This window comes from Elephas maximus, chromosome 13 (genome assembly GCF_024166365.1).
Source record: "Elephas maximus indicus isolate mEleMax1 chromosome 13, mEleMax1 primary haplotype, whole genome shotgun sequence".
Lineage (NCBI taxonomy): Eukaryota > Metazoa > Chordata > Mammalia > Proboscidea > Elephantidae > Elephas > Elephas maximus.
This window is the reverse complement of record NC_064831.1, coordinates 25,835,086-25,860,961: the sequence shown is the minus strand read 5'-3', so window position 1 is coordinate 25,860,961 and position 25,876 is coordinate 25,835,086. Positions and strand designations below refer to the sequence as shown.

Sequence of the window (25,876 nt, the reverse complement as noted above, 5' to 3'; positions counted from 1 at the left end):
TAAGACTGAGAACAAAGACCTTCTTCCACAGCTGACAGAAAGAGAACGTCTTCCCTTGGAGCTGACACCCTGAATTTGGACTTCTAACCGACTAGACTGTGAGAGAATAAACTTCTCTTTGTTAAAGCCACCCACTTGTGGTATTTCTTTTATAGCAGTACCAGATGACTAAGACACTACTAGACTGTGAGAAAATAATTTCTTTGTTGAAGCCATCCATTTGTGGTATTTCTGTTATAGCAGCACTAGATGACTAAGACAGTGACCTACACAAGTCTCCTATCTTAAATTGTTTGGAACATTAATGCAAGTAGCTCTGGTCCTCAGAGCCCCCCCCCAAAAAAAAGACTATGAAATGGTTCAAGAGAAGGAGAATCAAGTTCTCTTGGAAGGCCAGAGCTGAAAGCCCAAGTGGAGGTGGGGAAAGTTCTGCCCAGTAGCCCCAGGCATTCCAAGGCCACCGCCATCAGAGGACCCTACCCCGCCTCTGCACAGCCCCGCCCGATCCCCTGCACAGCACTGCCCCCCTGCGCAGCCCCCACCCCTACTCCTGCACACAACTGTGCCCCTGCACAGCTCAGTCCCCTGCGCAGCCCCGCACCGGACCCTGCGCAGCCCCCGCGCACAGCTCAGTCCCCTGCGCAGCCCCCGCCCTATCCCTGCACAGCTCTCTACCCCTGTACAGCTCAGTCCCCTGCGCAGCCCCCGCCCTATCCCTGCACAACTCTGCCCCTGCACAGCTCAGTCCCCTGCGCAGCCCCCGCCCTATGCCTGCAAACAACTCTGCCCCTGCACAGCTCAGTCCCCGGCGCAGCCCCCGCCCCATCCCTGCACAACTCTGCGCCTGCACAGCTCAGTCCTCTGCGCAGCCCCGCCCCGGCCCCTGCGCAGCTCCTGCCCGCTGCGCCTTTTCCTGTGCATACGGAAGTGGCTCGCAGGGAGCGGCAATCCCATGAGGGTGAGTGAGTGTCCCCTTTTTAGTTTAAACCCGCGCTCCGCATCCTCTCCAGCCTCGCGTCCTCCCCAGCCTCGCGTCCTCCCCCCGGGTCCGGCGGATCTGCAGACCTTCAGGTCTCCGCACCCGCCCCGCTGTCGTCCCAGATCGGCGTCTCTTTCCGGTAAGACGACTCCGAGCGGGCCCGCCGGGCCTTCCCACTCCGGCCCGGGAACCCACCAGCCGCCTCCCGTTGGCCATTCACGGTCTCCTCTCCACCTTGCCATCTCTTCGCAGGCTTTTCACCGCTGTCTTCTCGTGGGCCCCTCTCTACTTCCGCTTTCCCGTCGGCCCCTCGCCGACCCCTCCCCACCTCCGCCCTCCACTTGGACCCTCGCCGACCCCTCCCCATCTCCGCCTTCCCCTCGGCCCCGCACCGAACCCTCCCCACCTCCGCCCTCTCCTCGGCCGCGCCCCGACCCCTCCCCACCTCCGCCTTCCCGCCGGCCCCTCGCCGACCCCTCCCCACCTCCGCCTTCCCGCCGGCCCCGCCCCGACCCCTCCCCACCTCCGCCTTCCTCTTGGCTTCTCGCTCACCTCTCCCCACCTCTGTCTGGAGCGGCCCGCGGGGGTAGTCGCCTGCGCTCTCACGGCGGTGCTGGCCGCGCCCCACGAACCAGTACTCGAGTCGGGAATTTTTATTCGTTTTGTCGTTTTCAGCCAAATAATCTGCTTCATGCTTTCATTGTTGAAGTCTGTCATTTTTTCAAAATATTATCAATACTGTAACCCAGTGAGGGTGGGTCCTGATAGGTCAATTGAGAGACACGAGGCTTTTGAGGAAGAGAAAGTAGACTTTATTGCAAGCCAGTTGTTACCTGTTTAGGGGTGCCTCCAACCAGTCAAGCCAGTGAAAGGCACCGCAAGTGAGAAAGTGAGAAAGTTTATTCAGGGGATGTATACATCGCCTGGGACCCGCCAGCAACACAGGCTGTCTCTATGGAGTCCCAAAGAGTAGTTTTATATTAGACCTTATATAGAATCTTACAAGGGTTAGAAGTGTCTTTGTAGCCCTTAAGATGGCATGGCCAGAGGAGTTAGTCGTTACAAGACAGTGACAAAAGACTCTATCGGACTAAGGAGATACATGCCAGACAGACATCTGTTCATCAGGCTGAAGATCTATGTATCAGACGTCTGGGCCCTGATTTCACTTTGGGGGATTCTAAGACACAGGTGGTCACACAGAACAAAACAAAGTTACTTGCACGAGATCAAACAAATAACAAAGTTATTAACATTAGATCAAAACAAAGTGACTAACAGAGGTGTGTGAAGGAGTAGGCAGGCAGAGGAAGAACTTAGAGCTTCATCATGGCATAGTTCTGTCAAGCTCTCAATTGCCCGTTTTGAAAAAGAAAAACGTGCTGGAGAGTATTAGGGTCACATGGTCAAGCAAGGAGCTGGGAGATTAAGTGTCAAGTTCCCTGAGGTTGAGGATTCTAAGGCAGTTACAGGGTTCTGGTTAGGGAGTTATGTGTAATTCATGAAGCTTCTGAGAATAGGCGGCAATTCCAGGAACTCACTAATTTGTGGGGATACAGTGGGGGATGCAGCATGGTGGCTGGGGATTTTTTGGGTATGACGCATGAAATTCATCTAAGGACAACTTCACAGGTCTGAGTGGGGGGTGGGAGCAGTGGCCTTGGGCGGTTACACGGGATGCCTTATCAGGAGCTCAAAGACCCAGGGTGTGGTGGAAGGGGGGGACAGTTTAACCTTATTGGTTATGATATTAATTTTTAATATGAAGTTGAGTTTTCCTTTTTCCCTCTCTTGGTTTACAGATTGCAGCAATTGGTTTATTTATTTTCAACCCCACTCACCCCTCCCTCTTTTTTTGAAGGTCCCTGGATGGCCCAAACAGTTTGCACTGGTCTAAAGAAAAGTTGGCAGTTTGAATCCACCCAGGGCCCAGTGGAAGAGTGGGCTGTGCTTCTGTAAAGATTATAGCTGAGAAACCCTTGGAGCAGTTCTAGGCTGTGACAATGTGGGGTTGCCAGGAAAAGGGATCGACTCCAGGCCAGTGGGTTTATTTTTGTTTTTTTTCTTAGTTTTCAATAGTATGTTTTTGAAGATACACTTATTTCAAGATCACTGCTTTGACCACATACCCTGGTTTTGAGTACTTTGATTCTTCATGGTGACAATGAGTCTAAACTGGTCATTTACCAGTTGTCACAAAGGTTATGAAAACTTTTCCTGTAATCAGATTCTAAGCACGTAACTATCTCTTGCTTTTTGGTTTGTTTAGTTTTGCCTCCTCTGTCTGATTTTTATTTACTTTCATTTTGATTTCACTGTGCAAGTACTGTGGCCTACCTAAAACCACAAAACCAAACCTGTTGCTGTCGAGTTGATTCTGACTCAGAGACCCTATTGGACAGAGTAGAACTGCCCCATAGAGTTTCCAAGGAGCGCCTGGTGGATTTGAACCGCTGACCTTTAGGTTAGCAGCTGTAGCACTTAACCACTATGCCACCAGGGTTCCTGGCCTACCTAATCTTCCTTTTTTTTGAGATTGTTTCACAGTTTTATTTCTAGTTGAAGACAACACAATATTCGGTCCTTGAAATTGTTAAATATAGTGAGATATCATCTTATTTGAAATTTGCTGATATTTACCTTGTGACTCACTACATGGTCATATTTGATGAATGTTCAGTCACTGTATCCAAGTGCCTGTGATAAAAGTTCAGTTTGTATTCACTGATCTGTAGTTATTATGTGCCCTCCAGTCGATTCTGACTGATGATGACACCATATGACAGAGTAGAACTGTCCCATGGGTTGTAATCTTTATGGGGGCAGGTCACCTGGTCTTGGGTTTGAACTGTCAGCCTTCAGTTTAACAGCCAAGTGTTTAACCACTGTGCCACCAGGGCTCCTAATTGTGCCATTAGGGCTTCTTATTCACTAATTTAGATATACTAAATCCTCAATATGCTTACTATGTTTTATTGCATTGCAGATGTGGCAATTTCGGTGGGAATTGTTTTTCATTTTTCTCTTCAAGCTTAATGATTAATCAGTTTTTCTTTGAATTTGAATGTTTCCTTTTACTCATATTTCCAACATACATTTTTATGTGCATTCTTAAATGTGACTGTTTTATCTTCATGTTTAATTTTATCTGTTGCCAGTTGCCATCGAGTTGATTCCATCTCATGCCCACCCCATGTGTTGCAGACTACAACTGTTCCATAGGGTTTTCTTGGCTGTGATCTTAATAGAAAATGAAGGCACTGTTTGTTCACTGTAGGTTCTCATTGCGGTGGGGATGCTGTAATGGGCGGTCTGTTGATTTCCCCTGTAATCCACACAAATGTCCCAGGAGCAACTTCATTCTTTTTTTTTTAGTTTATATGGCCCTTTCTGTCTCATAATTACTTTGTGTCTTTGGTGTTCTTCATTCTGCTTTGCTCCAGGTGGGTTGAGACCAATTGATGCATCTTAGGTGGGCACTTGCTAGCATTGTTAAGACCCCAGATGCCACTCTCCAAAGTGGGATGCAGAATGTTTTCTTAATAGGTTTTATTATGCCAATTGACTTAGATGTCTCCTGAAACCAGGGTACCGAAACCCCCACCCCTGCTACACTGGCCTTCAAAGCTTTCAGTTTATTCAGGAAACTTCTTTGCCTTTGGTTTAGTACAGTTGTGCTGACCTCGCCTGTATTGCCTTCCCATCACCGAAAATAGTTCTTATCTACTATCTAGTGAAAACACCTCTCTCTTCCTCCCTACTCCCTTAACCATCAAAGAATATTTTCTTCTCTGTTTAAATGATTTCTCGAGTTCTTTTTTTTTCTTTTCTTATTGTGCTTTAAGTGGAAGTTTAGAAATCAAGTCAGTCTCTCATACAAAAATTTATGTACACCTTGCTAAAAAAAATACTCCTAATTGCTCTTCCGCTAATGAGACAGCACACTCCTTCCCTCCACTCTCTCTTTGCCTGTCCATTCGGACAGCTTCTGACCCCCTCTGCCCTCTCATCTCCCCTCTAGACAGGAGATGCCAACATAGCCTCATGTGTCTATTTGATCCAAAAAGCTCATTCTTTGCCAGTATCATTTGCTATCCTCTTGTCCAGTCCAGTCCCTGTCTGAAGAGTTGGCTTTGGGAATGGTTCCTGTCTTTGGCTAACAGAAGGTCTGGGGACCATGATTGCCGGGTTGCTTGTAGTCTCAGTCAGACCATTAAGTCTGGTCTCTTTACAAGAATTTGGGGCCTGGATCCCACTGCTTCCTGCTCCCTCAGGGTTCTCCGTTGTATTCCCTGTCAGGGCAGTCATCGATTGTAGCCAGGCACCATCTACTTCTTCTGGTCTCAGACTGATGTAGTCCCTGGTTTATGTGGCCCTTTTTGTCTCTTGGGCTCATAGTTACCTTCTGTCTTTGGTGTTCTTCATTCTCTTTGGCCCCAGGTGGGTTGAGACCAATTGATGCATCTTAGATGGCCTCTTCCTAGCATTTTAGACCCCAGGCACCACTCACCAAAGTGGGATGCAAAATGTTTTCTTAATAGATTTTATTATGCCACATTGCCTTAGATGTCCCCTGAAACCATGGCCCCCAAACCCCAAGCCCTGCTATGCTGGCCTTCGAAGCTTTCAGTTTGTTCAGGAAACTTCTTTGCTTCTGGTTTAGTCCAGTTGTGCTGACCTCTCCTGTACTGTGTGCTGTCTTTCCCTTCACCTAAAATAGCTCTTATGTACTGTATAATTAGTGAATACCCCTCTCCCTTTCTCACTCCCTCCCCCCATCCCGTAACCATCAAAGAATATTTTCTTCTCTGTAAACTGTTTCTCCAGTTCTTACAATAGTGGTCTTATACAGTATTTGTCCTTTTGAAACTGATTAATTGAGCTCGGCATAATGCCTTCCAGATTCCTCCATATTATGAAATGTTTCACAGATTCATCACTGTTCTTTATCGATGCGTAGTATTCCATTGTGTGAACATACCATAATTTATTTATCCATTCATCCATTGATGGGCACCTTGGTTGCTTCCATCTTTTTGCTACTGTAAACAGTGCTGCAGTGGACATGGGTGTGCATATATCTGTTCATGTAAAGGCTCTTATTTCTCTAGGATATGTTCCAAGGAGTGGGATTGCTGAATTGTATGGTAGTTCTATTTTTAGCTTTTTAAGGAAGCATCAAATTGATTTCCAAAGTGGTTGTACCATTTTGCATTCCCACCAGCAGTATATAAGTGTTCCAGCCTCTCCACAACCTCTCCAACATTTATTATTTTGTGTTTTTTGGATTAATGCCAGCCTTATTGGAGTGAGATGGAATCTCAATGTAGTTTTGATTTGCATTTCTCTAATGGGTAATGATAGTGAGCATTTCATCGTATATCTGTTAACAACCTGAATGTCTTCTTTAGTGAAGTGCCTGTTCATATCCTTTGCCCATTTTTTAATTGGGTTATTTGTCTTTCTGTAGTTGAGTTTTTACAGTACCATGTAGCTTTTAGAGATCAGACGCTGATCAGAAATGTCATAGCTAAAAACGTTTTCCTAGTCCGTAGGTAATCTTTTTGCTCTTTTGGTGAAGTCTTTGGATGAGCATAGGTGTTTGATTTTTAGGAGCTCCCAGTTATCTAGTTTCTCTTCTGCATTGTTAGTAGTCGTTTGTGTACTGTTTATGTCCTCTATTAGTGCTCCTAGTGTTGTGTGTATTTGTTCTTCCATGATCTTTATCGTTTTAGATTTTATATTTAGGTCTTTGATCCATTTTGAGTTAGTTTTTGTGCATGGTGAGAGGTATGGGTCTTCCTTCATTTTTTTGCAGCACCATTTGTTAGACTATCTTTTCCCCCATTTAACTGATTTTGGGCCTTTGTCAAACATTAGCTGCTCATATGTGGGTGGATTTATGTCTGGATTCTCAATTCTATTCCATTGGTCTATGTATCTGTTGTAGTACCAGGACCAGGCTGTTTTGACTATTGTGGTGATATAATAGGTTCTAAAATCAGGTAGAGTGAGGCCTTCCACTTACTTCTTCTTTTTCAGTAATGCTTTTTTTCTTTTTTTTTTTACTTATCCGGGGCCTTTTCCCTTCCATATGAAGCTTGCGATTTGTTTCTCTGTCTCATTAAAAAATGTAGTTGAAATGTGGATCGAAATTGCATTGTATCTATAGATCGCTTTTGGTAGAATAGACATTTTTACAATGTTAAGTCCTTGTATCCACGATCAAGGTATGTTTTTCCACTTACATAGGTCTCTTTTGGTTTCTTGCAGTAGTATCTTGTAGTTTTGTATGTAAAGGTCTTCTGAGTCTGTGGTAAGATTTATTCCTAAGTGTTTTATCTTCTTGGGGGCTACTTAAATGGTATTGATTTGGTGCTATCCTCTTCGATGTTCTTTTTGTTGGCATAGAGGAATCCAACTGATTTATGTACGTTTATTTTGTATCCTGATGCTCTGCTGAACTCTTCTATTAGTTTCAGTAGTTTTCTTGAGGATTCCTTAGGGTTTTCTGTGTATAAGATCATGTCATCTGCAAATAGAGATACTTATACTTCTTCCTTATCAATCTGTCCGCCTTTTATTTCTTTATCTAGCCTAATTGCTCTGGCTAGGACCTCCTGCACAATTTTGAATAAGAGCGGTGATAAAAAGCATCCTTAACTGGTTCCTGATCTCAAGGGGGATGCTTTCAGACTCTCTTCATTTGGGATGATGTTGACTATTGGCCTTGTATAAATGCCCTTTATTATGTTGAGGAATTTTCCTTCTATTCCTATTTTGTTGAGAGATTTTATCATGAATCTGTGTTGAGCTTTGTCAAATACCTATTATGCATCTATTGATAAGATCATGTTCTTGTGTTTTGTTTTTATTTATATGATGGATTACATTAATTGTTTTTCTAATGTTGAACCATCCCTGCATACCTGGTATGAATCCCACTTGGTCATGGTGAATTATTTTTTTAATATGTTGCTGAATACTATTGGATAAAATTTTGTTGAGGATTTTTGCATCTAAGTTCATGAGGGTTATAGGTCTGTAATTTTCTCTTTTGTGGTGTCTTTACCTGGTTTTGGTATCAGGGATATGCTGGCTTTATAGAATGAGTTTGGGAGCATTCCATCCCTTTCTATGCTCTGAAATACCTTTAGTAGTAGTGGTGTTAACTCTTCTCTGAAAGTTTGGTAGAGCTCTGCAGTGAAGTAGTCTGGGCTGGGGCTTTTTTTTGTTGGGAGTTTTTTGATTACCTTTTCAATCTCTTTTTTTGTTATGGGTCTATTTATTTGTTCTACCTCTGTTTGTGTTAGTTTAGGTAGGTAGTGTCTTTCTAGGAATTCATCCATTTCTTCTAGGTTTGAAATTTGTTAGAGTACAGTTTTTCATAGTAATCTGATATGATCCTTTTAGTTTCAGCTGGGTCTGTTGTGTATTGCTCATCTCATTTCTTATTTGAGTTATGTGTTTCCTTTCCTGTTTTTCTCTTGTCAGTTTGGCCAATGGTTTATCAATTTCGTTAAATTTTTTCAGAGAACCAGCTTTTGGTCTTGAATTGATTTTCTGCTGTGTAATTCATTTAATTCTGCTCTAATTTATATTATTTGCTTTCTTCTGGTGTCTGAGAGTTTCATTTGTTGCTCTCTTTGTATTTATTTAACTTGTAGGGATAATTCTTTGATTTGGGCCCTTTCTTATTTTTGTATGGATGCATCTATTGATATAAATTCACCTCTGAGCACTGCTTTCAGTGTGTCCCAAAGGTTCTGATAGGAAGTATTTTCATTCTCTTTTGATTCTAAGAATTTCTTTATTCCATCCTTAATGTGTTCTTTAGCCCAGTTGTTTTTGAGCAGGGTATTGTTCAGTTTCCAAGAGTTTGATTTCTTTTCCCTGATTTTTCTGTTGTTGATTTCTAGTTTTATGACCTCATGGTCAGAGAAGATGCTTTGTAATATTTCAGTACTTTGGATTCTGCTAAGGCTTGCTTTATGCCCTCATATGTGGTCTATTCTAGAGAATGTTCCATGTGCACTAGAAAAGAAAGTATACTTGGCTGGTACTGGATGGAGTGTTCTGTGTATGTCTATGAAGTCAAGTTGGTTGATTGTGGCATTTAGATCTTCCATGTCTTTATTACGCTTTTTTTCTGGATCTCCTGTCCTTCAATGAAAGTGCTGTGTTGAAGTCTACTATTATTGTGGAGCTGTCCATCTCACTTTTCAGTGCTGTTAGAGTTTGTTTTATGTACCTTGCAGCCCTGTCAATGGGTGCATAAATATTTAATATGGTTGTATTCTCCTGGTATATTGCCCCTTTAATCATTATATAGTGTCCTTCCTTATCGTTTGTGGTGGATTTGATTTTAAAGACTATATTGTCAGAGATTGACATTGCCACTCTGCCCTTTTTTTTATTGTTGTTTGGTTGATACATTTTTTTCCCCATTCTTTGTGTTTTAGTTTGTTTGTGTCTCTAAATCTAAGGTGTGTCTCTTGTCGGCAGCATATAGACAGATCCTGTTTTTTAATCCATTCTGCCACCCTCTGTCTCTTTATTGGTGCATTTAGTCCATTTACGTTCAGTGTTATTGTGGATAGGTATGAGTTTAGTGCTGTCAGTTTGATGTCTTTTTTTGTGTGTTGTTGGCAGTTTCTGTTTCCCACTTAATTTTTTGTGCTGAGTAGTTTGTGTATTGTCTTCTCCTCTTATTCATCTTTGTTGATTTTATTTCTGTGGAATCTCTATTTTTTTTCTTGTATTTCATTTGGGTAATAGGATTTTAGTCTCCTTTTTTTTGGTTACCTTAATATTTACCCCTATTTTTCTAAGTTTAAACCTAAATTTTTTTTTCTTTGTATCACCTTGTCTTCCTCTCCATATGAAAGATGTATGACTACATTTCTTAGTTCCTCTTTATTTTAATGTGGTCTTCATTTATATAATGACATCGCTATTTACCTGTTTTGAGCAGTTTTTTTATCTTGATTTATTTCTGTGATTTCCCTGTCTGTGTTGACATCTGATTGCTCTGTCCAGTGTTCTAGTCTTGGGTTGTTACCTGATACTACTGATTTTCTAACCAAAGAACTCCCTTTAGTATTTCTTGTAGTTTTAGTTTTGTTTTTACAAATTCCCTAAACTTCTGTTTATCTGAAAATGTCCTAATTTCACCTTCACATTTGAGAGACAGTTTTGCTGGATATATGATTCCTGGGTGGCAGTTGTTTCTTTCAATGCTTTGTATAAGTCATCCCATTGCCTTCTTGCTTGTATAGTTTCTGCCGACTAGTCCGAGTTTATTCGTATTGACTGTCCTTTATAGGTGACTTTTTGTTTTATCCCTAGCTGCTGTTAAAATTATTAATATGTCCTGGTGATATTCTTTTAAGAGCTACCTTATGTGGAGTTCAGTGAGCATCTTGGATAGATCTCATCTTTCACAATATCAGGGGAGTTTTCTGCCAACAAGTCTTCAACAATTCTCTCTGTATTTTCTGGTATCTTTCCCAGTTCTGGTATTCTAATCACTCATAGGTTGTTTCTCTTGATAGAGTCCCACATGATTCTTAAGGTTTCTTCATTTTTAAAAATTCTTTTATCTGATTTTTCTTCAAATGTATCTTCAATCTCACCAAGTCCACCTTCCACTTGCTCAATTCTGCTCCTCTGACTTTCTATTGAGTTGTCTAGTTTTATAATATTGTAATCTTCTGAATTTCTGAATGCCCCTTTCTATGGATTCTTGCAGCTTATTAAATTTTTCATTTTGTTTTTGAATAACCTTTTAATTTCTTCAGCTTCTTATTCTGTGTGTTCCTTGGCGTGTTCTGTGTATTGCCTTTCTCCTTTGTAATATTGTTCCTGATGTCTTGAAGAGTTCTGTATATTAACTTTTTGTATTGTGCATCCAGTAATTCCAGGAAGGCACCTTCATCCAGAAGATCCGTTGATTCTTTGTTTTGAGAGCTTATTGAAGCGATCATGGTCTGCTGCTTTATGTGATTTGATATTGACTGTTGTCTCCAAGCCATCTATAAGTTATTGTATTAGTTTATTTTATGTTTGCTTACAGTGTCCTAGCTTTTTGCTTTGTTTTGTTTTGATATGCCCAAATAGGTTGCATGAGTGAGTTAGCTTGATTATTTTCACCTTTGAAGTTCTAACGCCTTGTCACCAGATGGCTAGAGCTGTTATCAGGTATATCAGCCTAGGAGTCCATACACTTTTCTTGTATGACTTCAGCTCAGGTGTCCTGGTAGCTGTTCATAAAGTGTATGGTGCAGGCTCTGTCCTCCAGTCTTAGAGGGGCAGGGGTGATTGGTGTAGGTACCGGTATCTGGTTGAAGCATGGGGTCACGTTCTGAACAAGGCAGGGGCTGATAACCTTCCCCCTAGTGTCTGTAAGGAACGTGCATCCCCATTCCCTAGAGGATACAGGTTGGCGGGTTCTGCAGATGGACCATGGGCACCCAGTGCTTTTGGTTGTAAGGACTGGGAGGTACCAGTTATCCTTGGACCCCTGTCATGGTCGGTTGGGTGATGTGAGTGGAGCCACCAGTCCTTAGGCCCCTGATGTGGGTAGGTGAGGACCCTGTTTAATGGGCAAAGCCGTGTCAAACATCAAACACCCACCTCTCCACTGCACAGCTGAAACAGTTGTAGTCTGCCCCCAGGGGTCTGTTCTCCTGAAATAGTGCCACTCAGGTCCATGCAGCGGGGAAAGGTACCCAAAGTCCACAGAGCATTTATGCCTGGACAGGAGCCCCTTCTGTCCTGAGCTCCCCATATTAGTGGAGCTGGCAAATTATCTTTTCCCCCAGTTGGAAATTTCTTCCTTCTTCAAGGCTGGGAGAATGGCTCAGGATGCTGAACACTACCTATCTGAGGCCTAGGGAAATCAACAACCCCTGAAGCCAGCTTAGGAACGGGGGGTGCAATACAATATATTCAAGTATTTAGCTTTTATCTGCAGCGCTATTCTTCTCTGGTTCCAGAGGTGTGAGTAGGCTCTGCCGCTGGCTGTTTCTCCCTGAGGAAACTGCAACTGAACACTACTACCAGCCCTCCATAGCCACTCCCGGGAATGGTGCCTGCGGGATCCCGGCGATTCGGGTCCGGTAACTCTGCTCCACCTCTGAACCATCTTCCCCTCCCCCTGCTGCTCAGTCCATTTTCTGACTTTCCCTTTAATGTTCAGAACTCCTAGATTGTCATGAATCTAAGTCTTTTACTTGTTTTTCTGAGTCTTTGTTGTAAGAGGGATCACCGGAATTGTCTGGTTATTCTGCCATCTTGGCACCACCTCATTCATTCTTTTTTTTTAAGAAATTTAAATTAAGTACTACCGTAGTTAGCCAGGAAACCCCAGTGGTGTAGTGGTTAAGAGCTATGGCTGCTAACCAAATGTTGGCTGCTTGAATCCACCAGGTGCTCCTTGGAAACCCTGTCTGCTCTCTCCTATAGGGTCACTAGGAGTTGGAATCAACTCAGCAGCAACGGGTTTGTTTTGTTTTGTTTTGTAGTTAGCCAAATTCTATTTATGGGCTCTGTTCTCCAGACTGCAAAATCAGTCCAAGACTTCTGACACCAGCTGCAAATTAGGGAGTTTACCAAAACTACCCTTGGGTTCCGTATAGAAAAGCTCTCAGAACTCAATGGAAGCTATTATACTCATGATCACATTTTTACAGAGAAAACATAGAATAAACCAAAGAAGTGACACATAGGTCAGAGTGTAGGAGGGTTGCAAATGCCAACCTTCCACGTGCTCAGGATGTGATCGATGGCATTGGTGATGCCAGTACCCTTGGATTATTGCCAGGCCAGGATGCTTACATGAGCTTCAGTGTCCAGGTTCTTTTTGGGGTGGGGGAGTCTTCATCACTTTGGCATGATTGTTGAATTACTGCCCATGTGGCTGAAACTCCAGCCCTCCACTTGGCTCCCCATCCCCTAAGTCAGGGTGGTATCATGGGACCCAAAGATCTGTCATAAGAAACCCAAACTCCATTTTGTAAATGCCTCGGCATTTCTTCGAGCCTCTGCTTAAAATTTACTTACTTCGGAAGAGCAGGCTTGCTCTCCTACCTAATCAACTCACCTCACACCCATGTGCAAAATCCCAGATAACAGTCCAGAGAAAATTCCTCCCCTTGCTGGCTCCCCCACCTTTCCCCAGCCCATGTCATACCTGGGAACCCAGATGAGGACCTCATGCCCTCTTTTGCCAAATTTGCACCCCAACCCCCGCCCCCCCTTCCAGTTCCCTGCCACTTGTTTTAAATTAGCCAGTAGCCCCTAAGCTCAGGAAATGAAGTGTACTACCCCCTTGGATCCTATTGAAGCCTGAGCCCAGGTCTGTCTGCATTCTTTTTGATTCTCCCCTTCTTCGGAACCCATGTGAACTTAGTGTGTGGCCTTCGAGTGTGCGCCCCGAAGTCATTTTTTCGTTTTGGGTGCTGAATGTTAAAGTGCAGGTGTGTAACCAAAGAACCCCCCCCCCGCACCTAATTTCCATACAGGTGGTTTCATCAGCTGACCCCCTCTGGGCAGCTGTGTGTTTCCTCCTGTAGTGTGCTCCCATTTGCCTGTTGATACTGGTCTAATGTTAACACAAGCCCCAACTCTGATCACATGGTGGGTCTTTCTGGCATGACCAGCTTCCCCTCTGTGTGATTCCTCCTGCAGTGAGCTTCCATTTACCTGCTGATCTTGGTCTAATGTTAACAGAAGCCCCAACCCTGATCATATGGTGGGTCTTTCTGGTATGAGCAGCTTCCACTCTGTGTGATTCCTCCTGCAGTGGGCTCCCATTTACCTGTTGATATTGGTTAAATGTTAACAGAAGCCCCAACTCTGATCACATGGTGGGTCTTTCTGGCATGACCAGCTTTAACTCTGTGTGTTTCCTCCTGCAGTGGGCTTCCATTTACCTGTGGATATTGGTCTAATGTTAACACAAGCCCCAAATTTAATCACGTGTTGGGTCTCTCTGGCGTGACCAGCTTCCACTCTATCACCTCTTTAGTGTAAACTATCAGGTGTGGACAGAGGGGCCCACTGTGAGTCACAAAGGCAGTCTGTCACTCTGGAAATTCCAAGGCTTTAGAGTTTACTTCCCAGTTGCCAGGACAAAAGCCAGAACTCTCTTTGTTGTTGTTAGTTACCATTGAGTCCATTCTGACTCATGGTGACCCAATGTGTACGAAGTAGAGCTGCTCCATAGGGTTTTCAAGGTTGTGACCTTTCTGAAGCAGATTGCTAGGCCTGTCATCTGAGGCGCAGCTGGGTGGATTCAAACCACGAAGGTTTTGGCTAGTAGTCCAGCATTTAACTATTTGTGCCACCCAGTTGCCGTAGCCCTCTTTTTAGGTGAGATCAAATTCCTTACTACAGAAGTAGAATTTAAATGTGTCCATTGTACTAAATACCGAAAAATATCAACAGAAAATGATACTGAAGATCAGCCGTAAAATCCGTCATTCAAAGACAGCTGCTCTTATTTTGATTAATTATACTGTTGGTGTGCATGCACCATGTTGTTGTTGTTGTTAGGTGCCATCCAGGCGGTTCCAACTTGTAGTGACCCTGCGTACAGCACAACAAAGCACTGCTGGGTCCTGCGCCATCCTCACAGTCATTTTTGTTCTTGAGCCTATTGTTGCAGCCACTGTGTCAATCCATCTTGTTGAGGGTTTTCCTCTTTTTCGATGACCCTCTACTCTACCAAGCATGATGTTGTTCTCCAGGGACTCGCCACTCCTGATAACATGACCAAAGTATGTGAGACGACGTCTTACCATCCTCACTTCTAATAAGCATTCTGACTGTACTTCTTCCAAGACAGATTTGCTCATTCATTGGGTGGTACGTGGTATATTTAATATTTTTCAGCAACTCCATAATTCAAAGGCATCGATTCTTCTTCTGTCTTTGTTATTCATTGTCCAGCTTTCACATGCATATGAGGCACTTGAAAATACCATGGCTTGGGTCAGACACATTTAGGTTGAATTCTCTAGTGAAGCAAGACCAGTAAAGTGTATAAATATATACGTAGAGAGATTTATGTCAAGGAAATGGCTCACATGGTTGTAGAGGCAGGAATCTCCCAAAGATATGGGTCAGTATAGAGGCTTCTCCTGATTCACGTAGCCACAGGGGCTGGCAAACCTAAGACCGGCAGGTCGGAGAGCACGGCTCTTGCTCACAGGCTGTGAAGATCCACTAATGCCAAGATCGGCAGGCAAGACCACAGGTATGCTGCTACCTCAAGTCCTAAGAACTGGAGGTCAGACAAACAGGAGCCAGCTGCAGGATCCAGAGTGACCAAAAGCCCACAAGCCTTGCCAGAATGTGCACTTATATGTGATGCAGGCCACGTGCCCAAGGGAATTCCTTTTCAACTGATAGGCCACTCACAGTACATCCCATCATGGAGGTGACTGTAACATCATACAACTGCCAGACTCAAACCGCTGAGAATCATGTCCCCGCCAAATTGACACACGACATTAACCATCACACCCACCTTAGTTCTTAAAGTGGCATCTTTGATTTTTAACACTTTAAAGAGATCTTTTGCAGCAGATTTTCCCAATATAACGTGTCCTTTGATTTCTTGACCGCTGCTTCCAAGGGCATTGATTGTGATCCAAGTAAAATGAAATCTTTTTCAATTTCAGTATTTTCTCTGTTTATCATAATGTTGCTTATTGGTCTAGTTGTGAGGATTTTTGTTTCCTTTATGTTGAGGTGTAATCCATACTGAAGGCTGTGGTCTTTGATCTTCATCAGTAAGTGTTTCAGGTCCTCTTCACTTCCAGCAAGCAGGGTTGTGCCATCTGCATGTCACAGGTTGTTAATGAATCTTCCTCCAATCCTGATGTGGTTTTATTCTTCATATAGTCCAGCTTCACAGATTATTAGCTCAGCATACAGATTGAATAGGTATGGTGAAAGGACCCAATCCAGAGCCACTCTTTTCCTGACATCAAAGCATGTGGTATCCCCTTGTTCTATTCTAATGACTGCTTCATAGTCTGAGGACAGGTTCTGAATGAGCACAATTAAGTGTTCTGGAATTTCCATTCTCTTCATTGTTACTGATAGTTTGTTATGATCCACACAGTTGGATGCCTTTGTATAGCCAATTAAACACAGGTGAACATCTTTCTGGTATTCTCTGCTTCTCAGCATGCTTTCAGCATGCACCACAGGTTTCTATAAAAGACATTTTATTATTTCATAAATAAGTTTTACATGTTTTTCCCATGGCCTTTTTGGAAATCCTAGTGGCGTAGTGGTTAAGAGCTACAGCTGCTAACTAAAAGGTCGGTAGTTCACATCCACCAGGTACTGTATGTAAACCGTATGGGGAAGTTCTACCCTGTCCTATAGGGTCATTATGAGTTGGAATCAATTCTATGGCAATGGGTTTGGGTTTTTTTTCTTTTTATTTTTTTTAAATATTTTCACAGTATCATGTTAATAAGGAGTCCTGGTGGTGGAATGGTGAAGCCCACAGCTGCTAACTGGAAGGTTGGTGGTTTAACTCACCTACCTGCTCTGTGGGAGAAAGACCTGGCGATATGCTTCTGTAAAGATTACATTCTAGGAAACCTATCGGGTAGTTCTGCTGTGTCACATGGGGTCACCATGAGTCAGAATTGACTGTGCCTAAGGGCAACAACAACAATATTATATTAATAATAGTAAAAATGGTAACTACTTACATATATCCGGAATTGACGAAATAGCAATTGAGAAGTTTCAGCAAATGGATGCAGCACTGAAAGTGCTTACTCGTCTATGCCAAGAGATTTGGAAGGCAGCTATCTGGCCAACTGACTGGAAGTGATCCATATTTATGCCTATTCCCAAGAAAGGTGATCTAACCAAATGTGGAAATTACTGAACAATATCATTAATATCACACGTAAGTAAAATTTTGCTGAAGATCATTCAAAAGCGGCTGCAGCAGTATATCGACAGGGGACTGCCAGAAATTCAGGCTGGATTCAGAAGAGGGCATGGCACCAAGAATATCATTGCTGATGTCAGATGGATCCTGGCTGAAAGCAGAGAATACTAAAAGGATGTTTACCTGTGTTTTATTGACTATGCAAAGGTATTCAACAGTGTGGATCTGTCTTAGTCACCTAGTGCTGCTATAACAGAAATACCACGAGTGGATGGCTTTAACAAAGAGAAATTTATTCTCTGACAGTAAAGTAGGCTAAAAGTCCAAATTCAAGGCTTTGGCTCCAGGGAAAGGCATTCTCTGTCAGCTCTGGAGGAAGGTCCTTGCCCTCGATCTTCCCATGGTCGAGGAGCTTCTCTGGCTCTGGGACCCTGGATCCAAAGGGCACGCCCTGCTCCTGGCACTGCTTTCTTGGTGGTATGAAGTCCCCTGTCTCTCTGCTCACTTCTTTTATATCTCAAGAGATTGCCTCAAAACCCAATCCAATCTTATAGACTGAATCCTGCCTCACTAACACAACTGCTGTCTGTCCTCCCTCATTAACATCATAGAGGCAGGATTTACACAATATAGGAAAGTCACAGAATACCCAGAATCATGGTCTAGCCAAATTGATACACACATTTTTGGGGACATAATTCAGTCCATGACAGGATCATAACAAATTATGGATGACATTGCAAAGAATGGGCATTCCAGAACACTTAATTGTGCTCATGAGGAAGCTATACATAGATCAAGAGGCAGTTGTTTAGACAGAACAAGGAGATACTGTGTGTTTTAAGGTCAGGAAAGGTGTGTGTCAGGGTTGTATCCTTTCAGCACACCTATTCGGTCTGTATGTTGAGCAAATGATCTGAGAAGCTGGATTACGTGAAAAAGAATGGGGCATCAGGATTGGAGGAAGACTCATTAACAGCCTGCAGTACGCAGATGACGCAACCTTGCTTGCTGAAAGTGAAGAGGACTTGAAACACTTACTGATGAAGATCAAAGACCATAGCCTTTGGTATAAAAATCCTCACAACTGGACCAATAAGCCACATCATGATAAATGGGGAAAAGATCAAAGTTGTCAAAGATTTCATTTTATTTGGATCCATAGTCAACACCCGCGGAAGGGGCAATCAAGAAATCAAAAGACGCATTGCATTGGGCAGATTTGCTGCAAAAGATCTCTTTAAAGTGTTGAAAAGCAAAGATGTCACCTTGAAGACTCAGGCACGCCTGACCCAAGCCATGATATTTTCAGTCGCATCATATGCATGTGAAAGCTGAACAATGAATAAGGAAGACCGAAGAAGAATTGATGCCTTTGAATCATGGTGGCGAAGAATATTGAATATACTATAGACTGCCAAAAGAAGAAGTACAACCAGAATGCTCCTTAGAAGCAAGGATGGCGAGACTGTGTCTTACATACTTCGGACATGTTGTCAGGAAGGGATCAGTCCCTGGAGAAGGACATCATGCATGGTAAAGTTGAGGGTCAGCGAAAAAGAGGAAGACCCTCAATGAGGTGGATTGACACAGTGACTGCAGCAGTGGGCTCAAGCATAACATTGATTGTGAGCATGGCACAGGACCAGGCAGTGTTTGGTTCTCTTGTAACGCAGGGTCACCATGAGTTGGAACTGACTTTACGGCGCCTAACAACAATTACGTATATGCTTTTGTGTGCACATGTATAATGACCTTTTAACTAATTCTTTGTTGTTGGTTTTTAACTTGTTTCTAGTTTTCTCAGTTAGGAAACACTCTGTCAGTGTCCTTTCAATGGTGTATATTTTATTTGACTTTTTTTTTAAATAATTTTTATTGTGCTTCAAGTGAAAGTTTACAAATCAAGTCAGTATCTCTCACAAAAACCCATATACACCTTGCTACACACTCCCAATTACTCTCCTCCTAATGAGACAGCCCGACCTCTACCTCCACTCTCTCTTTTCATGTCCATTTCGCCAGCTTCTAACCCCCTCCACCCTCTCATCTCCCCTCCAGGCAGGAGATGCCAACATAGTCTCAAGCGCCCACTTGATCCAAGAAGCTCACTCCTCACCAGCATCCCTCGCCAACCCATTGTCCAGTCCAGTCCATGTCTGAAGAGTTGGCTTCGGGAATGGTTCCTGTCCTGGGCCAACACAAGGTCTGCGGGCCGTGACCACTGGGGTGCTTCTAGTCTCAGTCAGACCCTTAAGTCTGGTCTTTTTATGAGAATTTGGTTTCTGCATCCCACTGCTCTTCTGCTCCTCAGGGGTTCTCTGTTGTGTTCCCTGTCAAGGCAGTCATCGGTTGTAGCCGGGTACCATCTAGTTCTTCTGGTCTCAGGATGATGTAGTCTCTGGTTCACGTGGCCCTTTCTGTCTCTTGGGCTCGTAATCACCTCGTGTCCTTGGTGTTCTTCATTCTCCTTTGATCCAGGTGGGTTGAGACCAATTGATGCATCTTAGATGGCTGCTTGCAAGTGTTTAAGACCCAGACGCCACTCTTGAAAGTGGGATGCAGAACGTTTTCTTAATAGATTTTATTATGCCAGTTGACTTAGATGTCCCCTGAAACCCCTGAAACCATGGTCCCCGTACCCCTGCCTCTGCTACGCTGGCCTTTGAAGCCTTCAGTTTATTCAGGAAACTTCTTTGCTTTTGGTTTAGTCCAGTTGTTTATTTGACTTTTTGATTCTTCGGATTCAATTATAGAGCCCAACCACCTGCATTCTGCCATTTATTACGATGTTTGACCCAAGGCAAATTAGTCTGTGACACAGTTTTATTCTCACTCAAGTGAGAACAAATCCTGTCTGTTGTGATCACAACCTTTCTTCAGGCCTCTTATTGACTCTGTCATCCTTAATAGAATGAATTGTTACTCTGGTTCATCTTAGAAATTATCTGTCACTTGGTGGATAGAACATAACATTTATTGCTTATTTAAAGACAACCACTTTTTGAGTTTTTTTTTTTATTTGTATATTTCTTTTATCATCCACACAAATGTAAAATCTACAGTGAATCTCATATCCTCAGTACCCCTTAAACAATAACTCCTCATTCACCACCCCCCTGAGTCCCTGGTAGCAACTGATAAACTTTGGTCTCTATGCTTTAATCATGAATTAAAATTAGGGATATATAACTTGCTCAGAATTACCTTGTACGGACCCATCTGTACGCTTACCTCAATCAAAGCTGATGCATATACCTCTTGCCTCCCCTCGTTGTGTGAAAATAAGAACTGCCCCACCACCATCAACACTGCACTGTGGACCACTGGAGAAATGTGTTTTTTATGTTAGCTACCATTGATATAAAAGGATTTGTCTGTAGATTTCCCCTAGAAGGAGTGGGGGAAATGCTTGTATCCTGCTCAGAGGACTTTGTAAAGGGGCATAATGTTGGAGAACTACAGGAACCTGGTCAACCTGGGTCATGTAGGAGAAGTAGAAGTCAGGACCTGCCCTTGGATGTCTTTGCATTTTCCACTGTGAGTATCTTGAGGGCCCCTGCCTTTCTTGACTGAGTTTCCGTTCCCTTCTTTATGTGAATGATTGAGGCTTAGTTGATTCACAGCTGAAGAACTTTATAATGTGACATCTGGGCTTTTACCTCCCCTTTCTTCAAATAATCTGCCTTGATGACATTCTAGAACTTAAGTGTGCATAAAACCTGTGGCCAGCATTTCAGACATCCAGTGTCTGGTTAGTCGCCTGTGCTTTTGATTTAGTAGTTCACAGAAGAATGCTTAGAGGTCTGCACCTTTAAAATGATCCCTAAGTGGTAAAATATATCTAAAAGTTTTCTATTTTCACCATTTTTAAGTGTACAATTCAGTGACATTAAATACATTAACAGTGTTGTGTAACCATCCCCACCATTTAATTCCAAAATTTTTCATCTTTCCAAACAGAAACTCAGTACCCCTTAAGCAATAACTCCAAACTCCCGCTCCCCTGAGTCCCTGGTAATGGGGCCACTAATAAACTCTGGTGTCTATGCTTTTGCCTGTTCTACTTATTTCATATAAGTTATAGCTAATAATACTTGTCTTGTTGTGTCTCATTGGTTTCACTTAGCATAATGTTTTCAAGGTTCATCCATGTGGAAGCATGAACAGAATTTCTCTTTTATGAATGAATAATATTTCATGGTTTTTTTCTTTTAAATCCTTTCGTCTGTTGATGGACACTTGAGTTGTTTCTACCTTTTGGCAGTTGTGAATAATGTGACAGTGAACACTGGTATATAAGTATCTTTTTGAATGCCTGCTTTCAAGTATTTGGTTGGGTTCAAACTGCCTGCCTAAGAGTGGAATGTCTGAGGCATATGCTAATTCAAAGTTTACTGCCAAACTGTTTTCCACAGTGTTTGTACTATTTTCCACTCTCACCCACAGTGTGTGAGGGTTCCAATTTCTCTACATGCTCACCAACACATATTCTTTTGGCACAGTGGGTAAGGTGCTCAACTGCTAACAGAAAAATTGGCGGTTCAAAACCACCAATGGCTCTGCAGGAAAAAGATGTGGCAGTCTACTTCCACAAAGATTTACAGCCTTGGAAACCGTATGGGGTCAGAATCAACTTGATGGCAGTGGGTTTGGTTTTTTGGTTTTAGTGGGTGTGAAATGGTATCTCACATAGTCTTGATTTTGCATTTCCCTAGTGAATAGATGACATTGAGCATCTTTTCATGTACCTGTTGGGTATTTTGTTATCTTTTTTGGAGAAATATCTATTTAAGTCCCTTGACCATTTTTTAAATTTGGGAGTAAAGCACCAGGCCTTAGTTTGTGTTAGTCTGGAAGTTCTGTTGAAACTCGATCAGCATCATAGCAACATACAAGTTACCACCGAATAGACGGGTAGTGGCTGCACATGAGGTGCACTGGCCTAGAACTGAAGCCAGGTTTCCCACATGGGTTGTTGTTGTTGTTAGGTGCCACTGAGTCGACTCTGCATCGTAGCAACCCCATGTACAGCAGAACAAAACACAGCCCAATCCTGCGCCATCCTCACAATCGTTATGCTTGAGCCCATTGTTGCAGCCACTGGGTCAATTCATCTCATTGAGGGTCTTCTTCTTTTTTGCTGACCCTCTGCTGGACCCTGTTGGCACAGTGGTTAAGAGCTCGGCTGTGATCCAAAAGGTCTGCAGTTCGAATCCACCAGCCACTCCTTGGAAACCCTATGGGGCAGTTTTACTCTGTCCTGTAGGGTCACTATGAGTTGGAAGACTCGATGGCAAGGAGTTTGAGTTTTTTCTACTTTATGAAGCATGATGTCTGTCCTAGTCATCTAGTGCTGCTATAACAGAAATACCACAAGTGGATGGCCTTAACAAAGAGAAATTTATTCTCTCACAGTCTAGTAGGCTAAAAGTCCAAATTCAGGGCATCATCTGCAGGGGGAGGCTTTCTCTCCCTGTCTGCTTTGGAGGAAGGTCCTTGTCATCAGTCTTTCCTTGGTCTGGGAGCATCTCAGCACGGGAACCTCAGGTCCAAAAGATGCGCTCTGCTCCCCTGGTAGTGCTTTCTTGGTGATATGAGGTTCCCACTCTAAGCTAGCTTCCCTTTCCTTTTATCTCTTGAGAGATAAAAGGTGGAGCAGGCCCCACCCTCTGGGAAACTCCTTTTACATTGGATCAGTGATGTGACCTCCACCCTAATCCTTTTTAACATAAAATTAGAATCACAAAATGGAGGACAACAACAGAATACTGGGAATCATGGCCTAACCAAGTTAATACACACATTTTGGGAGGGACATAGTTCAATCCATGACATTGTCCTTCTCCAGGGACTAGTCCCTCCTGATAACATGTCCAAAGTATGTGAGATGAAGCCTCCCCATCCTTGCTTCTAAGTAACATTCTGGCTGTACTTCTTCCAAAACAGATTTGTTTGTTTTTCTGGCAGTCCATGGTATATTCAGTATCCTTCGCTAACACCATAATTCAGAGGCATCCATTCTTTTTCAGTCTTCCTTATTCATTTTCCAGCTTTCACGTGCATATGAGGGGATTGAGGATACCAAAGCTTGGGTCAGGTGCACCTTAGTCTTCAAAGAGGACTTTGAGGAGGAGAGAATTTTACACTGAACAGTCAGTGTCTCCATTTTCCATTATAATGAGGGTGGCTCTTTGACGTAGAACTTGCCCATAACAAAGACAGAGTCACTGGGTCTCATATGTCCCCATGTAAACAATGCAAAGCCTAAGAAGGAAAAAAAAATAGGGTTTTTTCCTCATCCTTCAGTCTTACTCTTTCTCATTCAGCAGCCAGCTGGCCACGATGAGAATGTGGGTGCGTGGTAATGGAGGTAGAGTAGACAGAAAGGAGCCTAGGTCACTGATTACTTCACAGAGCACCTGTCAAACATCCTGCACTGTAACCTCTGGACTTCTTCTTGTACGAGAAGATAAACTGATAAGATTCTTACTTGTTTCATTTTCCAGGTGTATTGTCACTCACAGAAACATTCCTACCTGACCAATGAGATTGTTGTTTTGTTTTGAGGGATTCTGCACATTGACTGTAATTGTGTGCCTTAGAAAAACCTCACGGAAGCCTTCCTCTGCTGCTGATGAGAGAGAGAGAGAGAGAGACAGGTACTACAGTTAACCTTCCCTTTATAACTAAATTTTGAATTGGTCTTCTGCCCTTCATCTTTCTGTTTCCTCAAGCGCTGTGGCTTTTACCTACAGTCCTTAGCTGAGACAATAATATCCTGGTATTTAAGCTGAAGACTCACACCTAGGGTCGTTATCACTGTTACTCTCAACAATTGTGATACTGTTGACTACTATTCACTTCGTATAAGAATATGTCATATAAATATGTGTGATTGTCACTTTTAATTAACATTCTTTAATCTAATGCCCAAACAGACATACTGTGCTTCCCTTTGTATGTTATGTTGTCGGCTGCTTTTGAGTTGGCCCCGACTTATGGTTATCACAGGTGCTGTGGAATGAAATGGACCACTGTGATTCATAGGATTTTCGTTGGCTGATATTTACAAGTAGATCACCAGGCTATTTTTCCTAGTCTGTCTTAGTCTGAAAACTCTGCTGAAACATTTTCAGCATCACAGCCTCACAAGCATCCACTGACAGACACGTGGTAGCTATGTATGAGGTGTATTGGTTGGGAATCAAAGCCAGGTCTCCCATATGGAAGGTGAGAATTGTACCACCGAACCATGAATGTTTTCCATAGAGGCAGCACCATTTTAAATTGCTTTCATTAATAATAGCCATCATAGTTGGTGTGAAGTGATATCGCAGTTTTGTTTTGATTTGCATTTCCCTAATTACTAATGACATTGAACATCATCTCGTGCTTATTGACCATTTGTATATCTTTGGAGAGATGTCTATTCAGATCCTTTGCCCATTTTTTTTGGTTGTTCATCTTTTTGTTGTAGGAATTATTTATATAATCTAGGTATTAAGCCCTTATCTGATACACATTTTCTCCAATCTGTAGGTTGTATCTTCATTTTCTTGATAAAGCCTTAGATGCACAAAGGTTTTTAATTTTGATGAAGTCCAATTTATCTGTTTTGTCTTCCGTTGCTCATGATTTTGATGTCACGTGTAAGAATTTGTTGTCAAAAACTAGGTCCTGAAATACTACCCGTATGTTTTTACCCTATAAGTTTTATAGTTTTAGTTTATATATGGTCATTAATGTATTCTGAGTTAATTTTCATGTATGGTGTGATATATGAGTCCAACTTTATTCTTTTGCATGGGGAGGCCCAGAATTCCCAGCCCCATTTGTTGAAGAGACTGTTTTTTTTTTTTTTTTTCCACATTGACTGGATTTTTTACCTTTGCAGAAAATCAATAGACCATAAATGTGTGGATTTATTCTGGACTCTCAATTCTATTCCATTAGTCTGTATGTCTATCCTTGTACCAGAACCAGATGGTTTGGATCTTTGTAGCTTTACAGTATATTTTTTTAATAGGGATATGTGAATTGTTCTGCTTTGTTCCTCCTTTTAACATTGATTTGGATTGATTTGTGTCCTCTTACAATTCCATATGAATTTCAGAATTTGCTTTTCCATTTCTCTAAAACTGGCTGTTAGGATTTTGACATATCACTTTGGGTGTTATTGACATCTTAACAGTATTGTCTTCTAATCCATGAACACAAGATGTTGTCCTGTTTATTTTAACCAAAAAAAAAAAAGGTTGTCTTTGAATTGATTCTGATTCATGGTGACCCCTGTGCGTTTCAGAGTAGAAATGCACCCTATAGGCTTTCAGTAGCTGGGCCTTTTGGAAGGAGATCTCCAGGCCTTTCTTCTGAGGTGGCTTCCATTTATTTAGATCTTTTTTAATTTCTTTCCATAAGTTTCTGTGTACAAGTATTTCACCCCCCCTTGATTAAATTTGTACCTAGGTGTTTTCTTTTTGATGTTATTATAAATGGAAGGGTTTTCTTAATTTCCTTTTTAGGATGTCCGTTGCTGGTTTATAGGACTGCAACTGATTTTTTGCATATTGAACTGTATCCTACAGCTTTTCTAAATTCATTTATTAGCTCTAGCGGATTCTTTGGTATCTTCTATATATGGGTTTTGGTTTGGGTATATATAGGATTGTATCATCTATGAATAGAGATAGTTTTACTTCTCCCTGTCCTGTTTGGATACCTTTTATTTTTTTTTCTTACCTTATTGCTCTGGCCAGAACTTATAGTACAGTACTGAATAGCAGTGGTGAAGGTGGATATAGTCGTCTGTCCTGTTCTTAGGGGGAATGATTTCAGTCTTTGTCCATTTAGTATGACGTTAACTGTTGGTTTTTTAAAAAAATGGCTTTTAGCATATTGAGGAATTACCCTTCTATGTCTAGTTTACTGAATGTTTTCATCATGAAGGGTCTTGGGTTTTGTCCAATGCC

At 42.4% G+C, this 25,876-nt stretch overlaps 1 protein-coding gene across 15 annotated transcripts in view; it reads left to right on the top strand.

Annotated features, from left to right (window-relative positions):
* Positions 1 to 874: 874 nt before the first annotated feature.
* Positions 875 to 25,876, top strand: part of LOC126057241 (zinc finger protein 699-like) — a 44,892-nt gene continuing 19,890 nt past the window's right edge. For 3 of the 15 annotated variants that reach the window (XM_049852721.1, XM_049852722.1, XM_049852720.1), the window contains exons 1-2: positions 1,044 to 1,118; positions 2,841 to 23,566. In XM_049852721.1, coding sequence (XP_049708678.1) covers positions 23,542 to 23,566 — 25 coding nt within the window. In that variant the 5' untranslated portion in view covers positions 1,044 to 1,118; positions 2,841 to 23,541. Of the gene's footprint in view, positions 959 to 1,029; positions 1,119 to 2,840; positions 23,567 to 25,876 lie in introns of those variants that run through there. The other 12 variants (XM_049852713.1, XM_049852710.1, XM_049852714.1 and 9 more) reach the window with 12 other exon arrangements.